The sequence below is a fragment of the Homalodisca vitripennis genome, chromosome 1, assembly GCF_021130785.1.
Source record: "Homalodisca vitripennis isolate AUS2020 chromosome 1, UT_GWSS_2.1, whole genome shotgun sequence".
NCBI classification, from domain to species: domain Eukaryota; kingdom Metazoa; phylum Arthropoda; class Insecta; order Hemiptera; family Cicadellidae; genus Homalodisca; species Homalodisca vitripennis.
Genome location: NC_060207.1, coordinates 30,263,818 through 30,282,201, shown reverse-complemented (window position 1 = coordinate 30,282,201; position 18,384 = coordinate 30,263,818). Strand labels below are relative to the sequence as shown.

The 18,384-nt window shown below is 31.4% G+C and overlaps 1 protein-coding gene across 4 annotated transcripts in view; it reads left to right on the top strand.

The window, feature by feature from the left end:
• The window catches only part of LOC124359151 (protein furry), a 693,398-nt gene that overhangs the window by 632,807 nt on the left and 42,207 nt on the right, over positions 1-18,384 (top strand). For all 4 annotated transcript variants that reach the window (XM_046811657.1, XM_046811647.1, XM_046811664.1 and 1 more), the window contains 4 exons: positions 3,029-3,162; positions 9,555-9,659; positions 10,672-10,806; positions 12,789-13,060. In XM_046811657.1, the coding sequence (XP_046667613.1) occupies positions 3,029-3,162; positions 9,555-9,659; positions 10,672-10,806; positions 12,789-13,060 (646 nt within the window). The remainder of the gene's footprint in view (positions 1-3,028; positions 3,163-9,554; positions 9,660-10,671; positions 10,807-12,788; positions 13,061-18,384) is intronic.

The window sequence follows — 18,384 nt, the reverse complement described above, 5'->3', positions numbered from 1 at the left end:
TTGTTTAACAACAATGTGTCCAACATTTATTCTCTATTCACTAACTAAGTATTGATTTTACTTTGAAGTGAACACATTACAATAGTTGTTTCGTGATTTGTAATTTGCTAGAATATTAAATAACACTGGAAATGCAATAATATCCTGTTTAGTTTTTCTTACTAAAAATTGAGTCATTAATATAGATTTGTAACTAAGAGCTTAGTGATGGACCAGTGAGGAAATAATATAGTAGAATTATTATATTTTGTACATAATTCATAAAGTGAGCCTAGGGCAGTACTCAGCTTTGGCGAGCATCGAAAAAGATATTCAGCAGGGTCCCATCATGTCCCTCCACCCCACCGTTATCCCATTGACATCATCGTATTATTTTGTTGTGACAGCAAGATTCAATATATGTTGCTAAAAATAAGTACGAACAAAATCTTAATAATCGGACCATTTTAAGCAGTGTTTTAATTACTTGAGTGGACTCTAAAAATGTATAATAATTAGTATAAATATTAGTTTCCGGACTGAAATTATTTTTATATGTTAATGATTGTGAGAAAAATCTTTTTGCTTTTTTAATGTTATTTTTATTCTAAATTGAATATAATTCGTCTTTTGTATCAACATTACAGTTATAATTCATAGTGTCAGACCGGACACACGTGTCGAGGTATATGTTGTTTCATCGTAGGAACTATTGACTTTTCTGCTTAAATGTACGTTATAAATAAACACGATCAGCACAGTTAAATCAAAAGTAAGATTATCATTTTTTAAATAATAGTCACAGTTTCTTTGAAATTGTAATAAACTATACTGCAATAGCAATACAGTTGAGCTATCTCATCCGTTGACACTGTACGTCCCTTCAAATAAACGTATGCTGGGCTCTTAAGAGTCCGGGCTCCAGTAAAATTGTTCTAAAAAAACCGTCTGAGTACAGGCCTGAGTGAGCCTTCCATACTTACTTTTATTAAACATCAGATCTCCCTTCCCCACCACCTGTGAGACTCAGTCCAGTTTTCCAGTCTTTTCTAGTAGCATTTCTACAGTTGCAGTGCATTGAGATATAAGTATCAAGAGTAGTGTGTCTTATGCCAAATGGACAGGTGTAAAGACATGTAGAAATATATTTGCTGTGACATAATTGTACATTGATTAGTAAAGTTTAAGCCAAGGCCAACTACTTTAACCACAGTCAATTAGCAGTGTACGAAACTAATAGGAATGATTTTTGTGTTGAGATTTACAAGGATTATAAGCAAACATTTGTATACAATTTTTAGTGTTTTTAAATTAAAGTCTTTATTTGTAAATAAGCATGTGCGTTAATATAATAATAATAAGCAAGTTTACAATCTCACGATTTATAGTAACTCTTGTATTAATGTTGTCTGAGTTAAAATACTCAATGTTAAGTTATAATAAAATACGAGATATCAAGAAAGGGAAAATACTGTGTAGCTAGCTGAAAAATAGGTTAAGTGCATTGCATAATTCTGACCATATTTTGAAAACGTGAAACTGTGTGAATTTCAATTCTGCAACAGCAAAGTTAAAAGTGTGATATTTAGTTTATGCTATGAAATATGGACGCCTAGTATATTTAATTAACAGTTCTCTTTGATGTGAGTTTATCCACTCAACCAGTCCTTGCATCAGTTACTGTAGTGAGGCAACCCATCAGTTACCACACGACCAGGTTTCTGCCAATGAAAACAAATACAATATAAATGTTCCACTCCTGCCACTAGATCTTCTCAAATTTAAACATATGTCTAAGTGTTTGTTTTACAAGCTAACCAACTGCAATGTTTGGGTTGTAAATTACCTTCATTCTTAATTTTGTTAACAGCCAAAATCCTTAAATATCACACTTCCCAAGTTTATTATACCTCTTGAAAATACTTATGAAAAATATTTACCTTAATTATTAATCCATGATTAACCATACCACATTATGTTCTTTTCTCTTTAATCTGTATTTATTTAAATAAAGTCATGCTGTTTCCTGCAATGTATATGTAGTAGTAACTAATACAGTTAAATAATGTATTATGTAAATTAAATGGATATGTTTTCACACTTATGTTTTTTTAACTGAATATTTAAAAAATATGAAGTAAAGAAAATAAATAGTCGTAATATTTTTGAGTATTAACACTACAAACATTTAACATTTATTTTTTACACATTTTATTTTTTTCTATTTCTGAGTATCAAACATTTCTTTGTTTAAGTTTAAAGTCTGTTAATTACAATGGAAGGGTTTGAGAGGATAATAGGATTTCGGACAGTTGCCATTGTTATATGTTAAACACAACTTTTTGAATATTTTCATATGGTTTTTATACTGGCCTCAAAACAAAGTTCTCCAAATTCCTACTTTAAATTCCTATAAATCTATTTGGAGTTACCAATAAACTTTTTTCTGTCTTTAGAGAAGTTAAATGAAATTTCTGATTTTTTTTATAATTCCAACAAATCCAATTGCATGTCTTGGTACAATACATCTGCTACCAATGACTCAAACTCCTGTACATTACTAAGTACCACGGATAGGAAGAAACCATAACTGCATCTTCAGCAACAGCAGTCTTTAGAAGTGGTATTAGCCATTTCACAATCTCTACCATCATACCATGACAGCCTGATGTTTTCCTAATCTGTATTTTCTGTAGTGCTCTCTTAAGATCTTGTGCTATGAATAAATTCAAGTTCATCCATTCCTTCACATTGCAAGATCGTCTGTGCTCTCAATTTATACTTATTTTCTTTATCCTCCTCTGGTTCGTTGTCTGGTTGCAATTATTTGAGGTGTCTCTTCAAGGTGAATGAAAGGAGAGAGAGATACTATTAGCCGAAGAATATTTCCGTCCTCAACTATTGTTCAAACTTCAACCTTGACAATCCCAGATACTCTAAATAAGCTCAGTTCATCTGAAACCTTTCTTTGTCAAATTATTCTATCCTTTGGACCTGATTGAAGAACTACTGTCCAATGACAACTACAACATTTTTCCTGTCTGTGCAGAGATCACCCACCGGTTCCAGACAGCCAGGCCTGAAGTACGACAGCTGCTACTGCAGTATCTGCTGCCTTGGCTACACAACATGGAGCTGGTAGATCCTAATGTACCTCCAGGCAATCCTCTTTCCTATTTTCAGGTGAGTGACTAGTTACTTGTTCTTCTTCTCTTACAAAAAAAGCTAAATGCTCAAACTCTGAACAGCATGTTTTAAACCTTATTTAGGTTGAACCAGTAAATAGAAAATTTCATATTTGATAGCATTCTTAAATTGTTATATTAATACATATTCAATTTATTGATAATCTATTAGAGACATTGTAGTTTGAGAATGGACATAACAAATTTTCAAATACGCTAAACTGTATACTTATTTCAAGCATACAAGTATCTGAAATTAATATTATTAATACGGTTATTATGTCTTAAACTAGTGTCAGCTTTTCGTCCTGATTCGTACTCATTACATTCAAATATTATAATTTTTATTATTTTTCATAGAAATTCTTTTCTTAGTTTTAAATATGTCTCTGATAATCAGTGTGTTCTGAGACATTTTTCGCTTAATATAATTTATTTTGTATATTTATATATATATATATATATATATATATATATATATATATATATATATATATATATATATATATATATATATATATAACACACAATATATTCTTTATTGCAAATGGACATCATTTACAAACACAAATCAATCATTATATATACACTATTGGCTCCTTACAATATTAATCCCAACGGATATAACAGCTGTCACATGTTGCACTATTAGTCAGAGAAACCCTTGTAATCTTGTAGCATTATGGGAGCTTAATTTGGATCATCCCATTGATTATGTTCTAAGTTGGGTCAGACAATGTAGATTGTTCATCCTTTACTAAACCAATGTAAGTTAAATCACTGTACGTTTTTTCAGTTCAAGTGGTGTATAATTTTAATCACCACATACCTTAAGCCAATTTGTATCCCACTAACACATATTTTTATGCTGATGCCTCCTTCACATGTACCTCTATACCTCCAACACTCCCAAGATCCATCTTAATCGGGTCCTGTCGTCTCATTAGCTGTCACTATCAGGATTCCTTTTTACAGAAAATATAGTGTGTTATTTAGAATCTTGAATCCTTTTCTGGATATCAAAATCAACTTTTTCACTTCATTATTCAATTTAAATAATTGTTTTTTAGATTAAACATTTTAGGTTTTACATTTATACAACAACTAGAATATATTCTGTTTTAGAACCCTGATCATATCTATTGTGCAGGACAAGTAAGGTTAAAAAGAGACCTTGTCTCTCTTTAACCTTACTTGTTTGTTTTTTTTTTATATTCCAGATTCCAGAAATCTTTGTAAGGTTACTTCTTTTTAATTAATATGTTTTTTCTTTCAAACCAGAACTAACCATGTGTCAATTTTTGACCAAGATGGATAAATTTGATTTTTATTCAATTAAATCTTTAACGTAGATGCATCAAAAATCACTAAATAAACTGAGACTAGAAAAAAACTAGTAAGATTTATATCACTTAAATAAGAACTGAAGTCAATAACCAAGAACAACAATAACTCAAAGTTATTACTCTTCCTCAGATGAAAACATTATATCTTGATTGCGGTATTGTTAAGGACATTTTATTAATTTTACAATTTTTCTATTCATTTACTACAAGGTAAGAGTAAGCCAAACCATGTGTCGCATAACAGACTTCGCTGAGGTTGCATGCTAAATTTCTTATTTTTTAACTCATTTAATTCTCGAGATGTCCTGCGGTTAAATATACAGACAAGCATACAGAAAAAATTGAGACAAAAATTATGTTCAACTACATTTGATGGTTGTGCATTCACCATTATAGAGCACAGTTTTGTCTGTGTAGGACGTTTCATGCAAAATTTAAAGTTTATAGATGAAATTCTTCTCATGATACTCTGCCACATGATACATTCAGTGTTCAAATAATAAATTCTAGTGAGCTAGGGAGAGAACTAAGACACAATAGTGTGCTGAAATTTAATCTTGTCACCGACTTTTAACATTTACTTTCCTCTCTATTACTTTTTCATTTTACTCTATGAATAAAATCTAACAACTCACATATAACTATACACAGCTTGTTTACAAATTTATTTATTGGGCTACTTTCTCATTACCATCATGGTTACACATAAAGACCAATGTAAACATATTCGCTATCAATGGAGTGGTATGAAACATCATCAAACTCAGTGTTCATCATATAAAAATGAAGCATCATACTAAATGTCAGGTTTGTAGGTCATTTTATTTTTGAGATATCATGCGGACAGAGAGACATAAATGAATTTTTCCAGCCTTTTGTGATAGGCTTTACTAAAGCTCAGCCAATTATACTATGCACAGAATACTTAACAAATAATTTTCATAGCTCTCCTTATCAGTTAGAGAATTTATAATTAAAATAAATTAATATTTTTAATTCTATAAAAATAATTGTGTTGAAACATTTTTCTTCATAATTTATGCAATAAGACATTTATATATTCATAATTCATAATTTTATTGGCAGAAAAACCTGTGTTATATTTGTGTTTTCATCAGTAATTTCAGTATCATAGAAAATCATCTTATTTGTTTTAATGATACAATTTTATTAATTTTGTCTATTGAGCCGTAAATTCCATGTTTAAAATAGTTAAAATTTGTGTACAAACGTGTACTAAAGTTTTTTTAATGTTTAGTTACTCTTCTTTTTGCAGTATTTTTACTATACTTTATTAGTTAAAAATGTAGGTCTGCAAATTTGCTATCTGATACTATTTTTACAATTACAATACTGTATACATTATACATAGAAATTTTCCTGAAACCAAGGAAGTTATGGCGGTGGTGTATCAGTTGCTACAGAGGTCCCGCTACAATGGAAATTAACCTATGCTAAGCTATGGCTTTGATTGTAACTGATGTTATAGTCTATATCTAAGCTACTTTGTGGTTAAATACTCTAGATCCTGTTCATTAGTGTGAAGCCAGTTCCTAATTTTCTTCTGCATTTTTTGTATGATTGTTAATTAAAATGATTTCAAGAACATTCAATAATTTACAAATAAACAATATAATATACAATAAAAAGTTTTAATTATACGGTTCTTCAATAAATTAAACTCATTATTAGAATCATAGTGAGGGTTTTCATCTAAGCCTCTAATACAGATTCCAAGAGAGAGTCACTATCTAAATTAACTTTGTCTACAAACTTTGAAGAAACCAAAAAAAATGTATCTTAAACTTTTATTTATTGAATACAGTACCAATTGGATATTTATAAAGTTCCTTCAGTATTTGTAGCTTGGATGAACATGAACTTTTGTGGCAAATCTAATCCTATATCAAACCCTATAAATGGTTTACATCTAAGTATGAAATGAAAACTTCACTGTGAAGTGTATTAATAGAATTCAAACTTAAAATTACTGATTTTTAAATTGCTTTTCAAATTATTATGCAGGCTAATTAAATATTTTAGTAAGTTGGACAGAAGTAATTATTAAAACAGTCCAATTTTAACTTTGGCTTCTCATTTAATTTGACCTGTGGTATTAAAAGTTAAGAATAATTAGTTATTTTCTTAAGCAGTCATTAAAGCTTCTGCCAAAATACTTTAATACAGTTTACTTTAATTTTCTGTGACCACACCATACCAAAACAAGTATACAGAGTATAAAAATGACTACCGTACATAATTCAGATCTGTATTATACTAAATAATATAATAGTTGTATCCTATTATAGCTTTTTCCCACAGCTTTACACACTTTTCTTAAGCTTTCATATATGAGCGCACTTCTGGTTCAAGTAAATTATATTTCCAACGCCGATGTAGAGTTTGCCTTGTTGCCACGATCAAGAAAATTTGTCAAAAGTATATTTTTATAGCCATTGTACACATACATGTACTTTATTATAAAGTGGTCTAGCACTCAAGCTTTAAGTTAAACCAGAAATTAATTTTAAAGACAAATACACATCAGAACTTAGCGCCTTCAAATAGTGTTTGGCTATTTAATATAAGTAACTGTCTCGTAATTGCAGTTTACAATTTGCAGGCACTTTGATAACTTATCTTTTGCAGCACCGCCTGGTGGTGAGTTACATCAATGGGAATAGCATATAAACCTTCTCAATGGAAATACACAAATACATACAAATTTTCATAATGATTGGTCTAATAGTTTCTGAGCCTATCAATGTCATATATAAAAACACACTCTTTTTTATATATATTTATGTATGATTGTTAATTAAAATGATTTCAAGAACATTTTTTGTATATTTTTTTGTATGTTTATGTATGTATATGGATGGTCATATCAATATTTTGCAAGCTTGAAGCTTGTGAACAAGATAACTGCTATAATGTTTAATAGATTCAGACTAAACGTAGTACAGATATCGCATTTCCACATACCTTGGAAAAGTTTGTAGTCAGTTTCAACCTTTAAAAACCATTTATTTTATTTTACAATTGTTTTGGTTTTTATCAAAGCCATTGCAGCAAACACATATTCTTATGGTTGGTGTGATCGACCCTTTTATGTATCTGCTGAAGCGTTTTTTTAATTAGTATGAATTATTCTTTAGGTAAATATTGTGATATTAACTTTGTTTGTGGGTTACCTGCGATGCACTGTATTAATAACATATGAAGAATTAAAGATATTTTGTATGACAAAAAATACGCTCAAGTAGGTTTATATACATGTATTTCTTTTATAATATGATTTCCTTAACCTACATTTTATAGTTAGTAAATGTCTTGTCATTTAAATAATTTTAATTGTTGTGCTAAGAATTGGTTCGACTAACTACAGCGAGTGCTACTTTCATTAAAGCTGCTACATATTTTTTACGTTTACTTGAACAATGCTTCATTGAAATTTGTATACATTTTTATTAATATGTCATTCTTGTAAAATGCTTATATTTTGAGTTTTTGAGTAAAGTTTTTAAAGTGGCTGCCATTTAAAAATGGGTATACATAACATTTTCATTGTAAATTATTTAAATAAACAATTTCTTTTTTCTCTTGAAAATGTCTTAACAGATGAAACACAGTTTATGTTTTATGAGAGCAGTGTATTATTTTTCCGATTTTGTTTTAATATATATAATGAATTTCATATATATCATGTTGCATATTGTTCGTATTTTATAGTAAGCTCATTTTAAAGTGTTTAATATTCTGTTTGTATGTGTATTTTCTTGAAAAACATTTTTTGTTAAAACTCTTACACATACATAAACTAAATTTTGCATGGATGTTAACATAAATAATGTCTATAATTAAATAAAAAATACAATATTGTATTTATAAATTTCAAAATGGTGGTTGTTTGTATATTTTGACTCACAATGTCTAAAACACAATCATTTTACAAGTACGTATTTCTTAGGGAATTCTAGGGAAAGAACTAATTATTTAGGTAATTTTATTAAAATTCCAATGAAATACCGTTCTAGTAAATTGGTTAAAAATAACTTAAATATTGCAACTTTAGTTGAGGTAGCAAAAACACTCTGTCTATCCTCTAGCGAGTTCTCAGTACAATTAAAATTATTAAGATGAAAAGATATGTATTAATTATTAAAAGTAGGATAGTGTTAGTATTCAGATTATGAAATAAATAAACTTTATTTAAAACTCAATTCAAGTGTATTTATTTTCCTACAAACACCTTGAATTCATCATTGCTCATTATTAATATTCCCTATGCCCGTGCTAATAGAATTGTTTCTATTTAGGGGCCACCCAAATGAGCTGTAAAATGTCATTAAAAACTACAGAATCTAAGACATGATTGCTTATTTATACATGACCATACTCTATGATTTTAGGACTTGACCCAGCTTACATATGAGCTATATATAATTGTAATTTCAGAAAATACTGACACAAATCTCTTGTACTTTTTCCTACACATTCTTTTTAACTTCATGAGTGTTTATTAAGAGAACTGCTATGAATTTTGACTTCAGAGTTTCACCCACCTAGAAACAACCGCATGAGAGTTTCTTCTTGCTTCTATAGGAACAACAGAAATCTTAGAAATCACTTAATCTGATTTAGTGAAATTTTATGTTTTCATTCATATTATATAATTTTGGCTCACAAGGAAACAGCTTTTCTCTTCATGGTCAAGACTCCATTCTAGTTATGAAGATAGAAACTAGTGAAATCTCAGAGTCAAATACTCTGAACTTTTCCTATTTATTTGTTTCTCAGTCATTTTTTAAAACTTTTTGAGGAGAGGCTGAAGCCCTTTTAAGCCTTATTCTGCCCGTTCTCATGGGCCACTGGCTTGTCAGTTTTAACCTTATATGATAACAGTAACTGTTTATAATACCATGGTAACTATTTATAGTACTATGGTAACTTGTTATAGTACTATGGTATCTGTTTATAGTACTATGGTAACGGTTTACAGTACTATGGTAATTGCTTATAATACTATGGTAACTGTTTACAGTACTATGCAAGTGACATCAGCCGCTCTGGAGGTCGCCGAGAAGGCTGGGGTTCGGTGGAGGCGACTGAGATGGTGCTGAACAACCTCTTTTACATCACTGCCAAGGTACTGCCCACTATTCAAGCTTAGCTGCTTTTAACTGCTTTGGACCAATCAATTTTGGTTTATTTATTTATTGTTATTTTAAAATAATTTTTTTTGAAGTTTCCCTAAAGACAAAAGTTTTAATTTTATTATTATTCCACAAGAATTTATAGGCATTTAAAGAAGAAATGTTGGGTAATTTTGTAATCAGCCCTGAGGAAATGTGACTGAAAAGAAGAATGTGATTTTTTACAATATGTTCAAAACAAGTTATGACTTTCAAGATTTACATATTTTTAAAATTATTTATGATTCAAGGAAATCACATTTGTTAAGTGTAATGTCATACAAGAAAATTGTATGTTTTTAACAAAATATTACTTAATAAAATATTTATTTTTTTTTTTAAAGAAAAAACATGTCACCAACCTTGATCATCTTTATAGATATTAGTTAAATGTTTACAAGTACTTGTAGAATGAGCAATTATGTATTCTAATTTTCTTGTCTTCTAGAATATCTTAAATACATCTGATTAAAATGTGTTTTTAATAATAATAACTATATAACACTGTGTCTAACATCAATTGCATCTTTAAAGATTTGATAGTTTTTCTAATAGCAAATTTATGACTCAATTGCTCAAATCATCCTTATTTCCAAATTAATGGCTGTCATTGCAGCTGCATATACTGAGAACTAACTCTGTCAAGAGAGAAATCAATAGGTTTAAAATGAGCAAATACAAAGAATTTAAAAATTAATTAATATATTATAGTAAATTCACTATTAATATTTATATCAAAGTTTATAAAATTGTTTTTTAACCATTTGACTGTAGTTGTGTATAAATTAAATATTCTAAAATCCTTAAATATTGTATTTTAAATGCCTGGTATATGTCAAATGTATCCCATGCTTCCGAAAATTTAGAAAAGTCTTTATGTGAATATAAAAATAACATGTTTATTATTGTTACATAAGTTGGTAGAACGGAGATGGTAAATAACTCTTGTACTGTTGAAATATACAGTTTGCTGACGAACACCCTAAGGAAGTGGAGGAGGTCTGGGCTACACTCTGCTCCTGTTGGCCAAATAATCTCAAGGTCATCATTCGTTATTTGCTAATCATATCCGGGATGGCTCCTCAGGAACTCCTGCCTTATGTAAGTGTTATTTCACACTGGTTAGTTTTGTATCTTGAGCACACTACTACAATCCTGCTACTGTGGAAATTGTTGATAAATGAGAACAGTGATACATATATAATGTATAATTAAGTTATGTATTAACTTTTTTTATAGAAGAGGCAGCTGATAACATTGTACAATGATAAAATAAAAAATTATTGTAGCGTTTGGTTATTTTACTCCATAGGATATTGTGATTCTTATGATGACTTTACAAGTGACGGTAAAATGTTTTACTCCACCCGCCTTATTAAATATTCAATGACTTTCTTAAGAGCTAGGTTGACATTTCTGTCATATTAAATTTTTTATTGTCATTATTTAAAATTAACCATCTCTACTGTCTCCATTCTTAATAAGTACATCAGTTGTAAATCTTTAAATGTTATTGAAAAATCTGTTAAATTATAATAATAACTTATTTTAATATTAAGTATCATATGAAACTATGCTAAATAGAATGGTGTATCTTCTACATTTTATATTTGCCATTTGTAAAATTGCCCATGCCATCAGAAAGAAAAACTCATTATTCTTTTATAGTAGAAATAAAAGAAGAAATTTTCAAAACGTTGGGTTTGTATGCACCTTTGTATATATTTAATAATAATTCAAATACATTTTTAGGCAGCTATAATTATCCATAATATTATTTGACAACAAAAATAAATATATTTTTTCATTAAAAGTAGTCTTCCTATGTTAAAACTTTAAAGACTAATGTTCCCTCTACATGCTAACAATCAATTGCCTAATCTGTCCTTCAATCTGAAATTGTTTAGAGGGATGTGATATGTTTTAAGTAATTTATGAACAAATCACATGTTGAAAAGGATATTCATTTTATCAGTCACCATATCCAGACTGACTAATCTGTTGAAAAAATAAATTTGAACGACTTTGATTTATTTGATGTTTTTTATCTTATTTTCTTATGAGTCTACCAATGAAAAAGGCAAATGTAGATTATAACTGGAAATTATAGTGTTATGAAGCCTTGGAATTTAATTCAATTTATATTTGTAGTAATCTTATTTAATAGCTTTTACAAAATATACTGTAAAACTAAATGTAAATTACAACTGTACTGGTAAAAAATATAAATGGTTTATATTCGTTAAAGTATAATGTTTAAATTAAAACTCATTAAATTCTTTAAATTCCACATAATGTGAATATATTTAATTAATTTTTATTCGTTTTTAAAAGTAATATTTTCTATAATAATATTTTAAGAGTACCTATGACATCTCAAGGACAAATTCAATTACACTATCTAACAATATTAATTTCTTTTGTTCAGAATGCATTAAATTAAATTTGTCTATAATATATGTAATATGTCTTTTATTAATGAACATGTATTATATTATGTTCTGTAAAATCCTATTTTTTACTAAACGTTTGACATACGAGTACGTAATCTTTTTTCATGTGTATTGAATTTGAAATTGTTTATTGTAATTAACGTAGTATAACATCATTACTTAATATATTAAACCGTGAAAACCAGCTTTAAAGAATCTGGTTGTTCTTTTTATGCCAACGGCTCTTCAGTTCATACAACTTCAATGGGAATACCCTTAAACCCACTTGAAAATTGTTGTTAGTCTCTCAGTTAGAGATACGCAGCCTTATCAATGCTGTATGGTGGTTCTTGAGTTTGAGAGAAAGTTTGAGTGGTTATAGGGAATCTTGACTTCAGATTTTTGAACAGCCACATGATGCTAAGTGGATAGAACTAGATGGCAACCAGATGAACTTCAAGTATTGCACTATGGGAGTAGTTCATCCAAGAACTGCATAAGTATGAATTAGTTACATGCTTTTAAAAAACTACTATTTTCCTCTATCCTTGCATACCTTTCTTTTAAAACTCTCTGTTCCTTTATTGCCAAAAGACAAGAAAGGAAAGATATGTTTTCTTTGTGAAACAGTTTTAACATAATGGTTTGTAGGCTAAGCGAGTAGTGCTGTACTTGGCACGGGCCCGGGCAGATCGGTTACTGGATGAGATGATGTCAGAGCTTCAGACCATCGAGACTCTGAACTGTCTGATAGAGCGGACGGAAACGCCGCCATTCTATCGACTGACCAGCATGCGCAAGGCTTCCAGCCACTCAGACCCTGGCCCCGGCCAGACTGATCCGGCCAGCCGAGCAGACCTGGCTGTGGAGAAGGGCACCATCCATACCAAGCGGCACAGTGGTGAGGATCCAGGCAAGACTGGGTGAGCATCCTAGAGGACAATTTTATCAATTTCAAGATACTTAACTGGTTATTCATTTCTGTTTTTATATTAATTTATTTTGGTGGACACATAACATAGATATGGTTTGATCCTTTTTGCTGTCCACTATTGGCCACTATTGTGGCAGTTCTTATATGACAATAATGATATATTTTATTGCTATAAGACAATTCCAATGGATTGTATGGCAAAGGTTAATTATTAATTTAAAATAAGCTAAAATTTATCTCTCACTAATCCAGTCAAACATATAAAGGCGTATGCATTCAGCTTATATCTGCTTGCCAATTGTTTCCCTCTTCAATACCAGGTTATTATCTTCCTCTGAAATCATTGGTCTCCCAATTATATGCCAGGAGCTCCACGCTATAAAAAGCCATTGAGGTCAGTCATAAAATTCCATTGAGGCCTCAGAATTCATTTGAGGTGAGTCTTAGATGTCCTGAGCATTTCTTGAATTTTTAGTGAGTTTGGCAGATTATTGAATAGTACAACACCTGCTTGCAAGGGCAAGTACTCGAAAACTGCCGGCCAGTATGGAAATTTTTCCTGCCTCTGGTGTTGTGTCTGTGTATGTCTTGGCCCCGTGTTAAGGCACATTAAGACAAGCAAAATGACACAGTTTCAAGGATGTAGAGGCAAGTTATCTTTCAACATAACTGCTGGACCACACATAGTTTCCCTAGGTCTCAGACAGAAATGTATGAAATTTGAATTCAGCGAATTTACTTTTGGTTGATTTGGTCAATTCTTTGCAAGCAACTATTCAATTTTTGAAAAGTTTCAATAACGAGCTTAAATTTTGAATTTTCAATGATGCAGAGAGTTGTGTCATCGGCATACCTCATGAGTCACATGTGTTGTAGCAATGAGCCAATATTGTTAATGTATATCAGGAGGAAAAGAAGACTGAGTATTGACCCCTGAGAGACCACCATAGCTCAGATTTTTGGATAATGCATCTGTAGTCGATTTCCCCTCACTAAAACCGGTCTTCAGAGAGCAGGTTGTGTTTGTAAAAATGTAATCATTTAATAAAAACAGTTTTTCAAAGATTTGTTGAGAACAGGCAAAATTGTGATTGGTCGATAGTTATCAACTGATAGCCTATCACTATTAGCACTATTACACCTGTGTAGGTTCGCTATTGAGATGATCCTTAATTTTAATTTTCAATTTTTTTTCAATTGAAAACATCTATATTGAAATCGCCCAATGTAATGAAATGACCATGGTTTCTAGTCAGGTCTCTTAGGAGGACTAGAGAAAAAAATTCTTCTTTTCCACTGGAGGACCGGTAAACTCCCACGACAGACAGCTTTGAACAATTTGTTTTCAATTTGATATCTGCAGCTTCAACATTTTTGTCCCACGTGTTTTTAATTTCAAATGAAGTGAATGAAATGTAGTGTTTTGCAAAAAGTGCAGCTCCACTGACTTTAAAAAAGTTGTGACAAAACGTGCTTGCCAAGTTATAATTTGGAATGTTGATGAATTCAACAATTCTTTTGTCTTAACCATTTTCAGTTATGACAAACAAATCAGGGAAAGTTCCTTGAAGACTATGGCAAGATCTTCACCTTTATTTGTTGCTATCAGTGCATTTTGGTGAAGCAAACAAAGGAGAGAATTTTGTAATTTAGAAATGTTGGGGTTTACCCAGCTATCTGAAGAGGGTTCTCTAAAACCATAGAAATGTCAGTGAGGTTTCTGGAGGAAGCAGGTTGGCTAGGGATGAGTTGCAATAGGGTTGGAGACACCCTCGTTGTAGGTCTGGAGCTGCATGGTTAACGGGTTGACATGGACTTTCTGCTGAACTGTTCCGGTCGTCTTATACTGCTCCAGTGCATCACTGTCACTCCCTCATGGCAACAACACAGTTCCACTATGTAATTATTAATCAACCTGATGTTCTTATTTACAATACTGTTTGGTGCCAAGTCATAACAGTGAGGAATGGTGGACACGCGCACCTTAAGAGACTGAGCTCATTTGTATAATGAAGTTGTTTATTTCCTTGTAAATTATTTCCCAGCCATGATCATTGAAGTAAAAGCTTTTATTTCTACGCTCACAGGAGACTTTCAACTATGAGCAGAACATTATAATTTGCATACATCAGATGTGTGGCCTTCTATTATTATAAGTTGTTAGAATGTGGAGTTACGAGGGCTGTTCAGAAAGTAACCTCCGGTTGGTCACAGTGCGGGTAGTGGAGGGGAGTAGCGCGCCATCTGTGCATTCACGCACTAAGCAGGTCAGTCGGCATCAAGCTGTAGTCGAGTGAACATCGTACCTGCGCTAGTTTAGTTTTTGTGGCAGTTTGAAATGTGTGCTGCAATAGAAAATACCGCCAAATGTGAAGTGCGTGCTGTTATACGGTTTTTTACAGCCAAAGGATACTCTGCAGCAGCTATTCATCGTGAGCTTTGTGCCGTGTACGGACCACAAGTTATGAGTGAAGGAGTTGTCCGTGAATGGGTACGTTTATTTAAAAGTGGACGAGAAAATGTTCATGATGAAGAGAGGAGTGGTAGACCATCCTTGGTGACTGACGAACTCGTTCAGACAGTTGATGCAAAAGTTCGTGAAAATCGACGTTTCACAATGGCGGAGTTGTCTACTGATTTTCCACAGATTTCTAAGACTCTTTTGTACGAGATAGTGACAGCAAGATTGGGTTACCGTAAGTTATGTGCACGATGGGTGCCCAAAATTCTTACCGACCACCACAAAACTCAAAGAATGGCCTCTGCATTAGACTTTCTGTCACGTTATGCGGACGAAGGAGAACCATTGTTAAACAGAATCGTGACCGGTGACGAAACCTGGATTAAGTACGTAAACCCTGAGACAAAAGAACAATCAAAGATGTGGGCACATTCAGATTCGCCTACCAAACCAAAAAAAGCCCGGCAAGATTTTTCTGCCAGAAAACTGATGGCAACGGTGTTTTGGGATGCCAAAGGGGTGTTGTTGGTTGAATTCATGGAACGTGGGACGACCATTAATCAAGACGTGTACTGTGAAACACTAAAAACATTACGACGGGCTATACAGAACAAACGCCGTGGTATGCTGACTTCCGGTATCGTTTTTTTGCACGATAACGCCCGTCCTCACTCTGCTTGCAGAACAACAGCCCTTCTTAAGTCCTTCAAGTGGGACGTTTTCAACCATCCACCTTACAGCCCAGATCTGGCGCCAAGCGACTATCACCTCTTCATGCATATGAAGAAATGGCTCGGGTCCCAGCGGTTTGATGACGACGAAGAGCTCAAAGATGCGGTCACAGGCTGGCTCAAGGCACAGGCGGGTGATTTTTATGCAGAAGGAATTTCAAAGCTTGTGAAGAGATACGATAAGTGCCTCAATCGTGATGGAGACTATGTCGAAAAATAGTGCAAAGATGTAGTTGTAAGATGTATATATTAAAATATTTTTACTTAACTTGGTGTATTTTTTTCAATCGACCGGAGGTTACTTTCTGAACAGCCCTCGTATTTTCCTAGGAGAGAGAAGGATTCCTGTTGTGTTATAATCAAGTAGGAAGCAAGACCTGAGCACTTGAAAATTTTCAAACAAATTTTAAATATATTTGGATATTAAGTATATCTTTAAAATGAGACATCTCACACAATTCTATAACAAAAAAAAGAGGACATAAAAGCTTTCTTCATTGTAAATACTCGTATATGACGACTGCCATTCGTGAAAGTTAATCTACAATTGTAGGTAAAGTAATCATTAAATTGTTCACATTATTCTACAGGTCCAGCTGCATAATTAATAAGGATATACACTAGACTAAATAAGATTTCATTATATTTTCACAGAATACCATAAAGAAGCATTATTTTGTTTCTGTATTTAATATTTTGATCATATCACACACAGTATTGTTTGTCATTTACTTTAAAATGTTAGTTTGAAGTTATATAACAATATTTGTCCTTTTACTGGCCAATAGATATTTTTCACTTCGTTAGACATTTTTATTTCATAATCTTTTCCAGTAAAATTCATCTTCAGTTTCAGTTATTTACCACTGTACCCATCAAAGAACAAACTTGATGAGGTAGACATTGACACTGCCAGTAAGAAATGTAATGTATTTTCTTTATGGTAAGAGAAGAATAATTTCTTAACTGTTTCTTAATGTAAACATTTTACATTTTCTAGTATTAGTTATGTTTTTCATGAACGTAAGAATTATTAAACAAAAAACACTTCATCTAGTTCTATTAACTAATTATAGAAAAAGTAAGAGAATCAAGGGCATGTGCGAAACAACAACCATATAATTAATTTTATTAAATGTAAAATTCTGAAGATTTATCTCGTACTATCAAAGTAGTGTGGGTAAATATCTCTAAACTATAAAAAAGAGCAGTGATTGGATGCAACTCATTAATATTTATTACTCTCCCACATCACCTGCGGTTCAAAACCTAATTACTGGATTTAATCATGTCATAGGTTCTCTACTAATAATCAAAAACAATTTAAATCTCTCTTTTTAATATTTGTACTGTATTTATAAACATAAGTTATGAAGCAAATGTTCAAACTTTACAAACAATAAATATGAAAAGTCACCTGTATGTACATTTGCTGTGTACATAAATATTCATTAACCTCCCCAATCTCAATGCTATGTGTTAATTATCACACATATTATCAATTCTGTAATTATTAAATTACAGGTCATTATACTTCTATATAATATCTATTATATTTTATAATGGATGTTATTTGGGATCAACCTGTGTAGTTTTGTTGAACAAAAAAGCAATATATGTGCTACTATACAGGTACATCACTTATATATATACCCCACTCTGTTCATGTCAAGATTTAGTACAAATAATCAAAAGAGTAATTCTTAAAAGTATTTTATTTATCAAATTGTTTTCAATAGAATGAAAATATTGGGCTCAAATTAGTTGCTTTTTTAATAAATACATATGATATACATATTTTTTGTTTTGTTTTATATGTAACGGTATTAAGTCTTGTTGGTAACAAATCCAGGGCACGTGCTTACCAAAGATTCATTGCACCAAAGTGCATTCATTTAACCAAAGAACTCATCACCGATATAAGTTCATAAACATCAATATTATTAATCACTTTTTGTACTCCATATAGAGTTAAAGTTGTGTTGTTGTCGGAGAACATATTTAATATAACTGTATGCAAGTTATTAGACCGTACAGCAATTAATATTTTTCCATTTATTTTTGGATACTGCAAAGTATAAACTCGGTATATTCATTTATAAAATATGTTTAGTATAGATT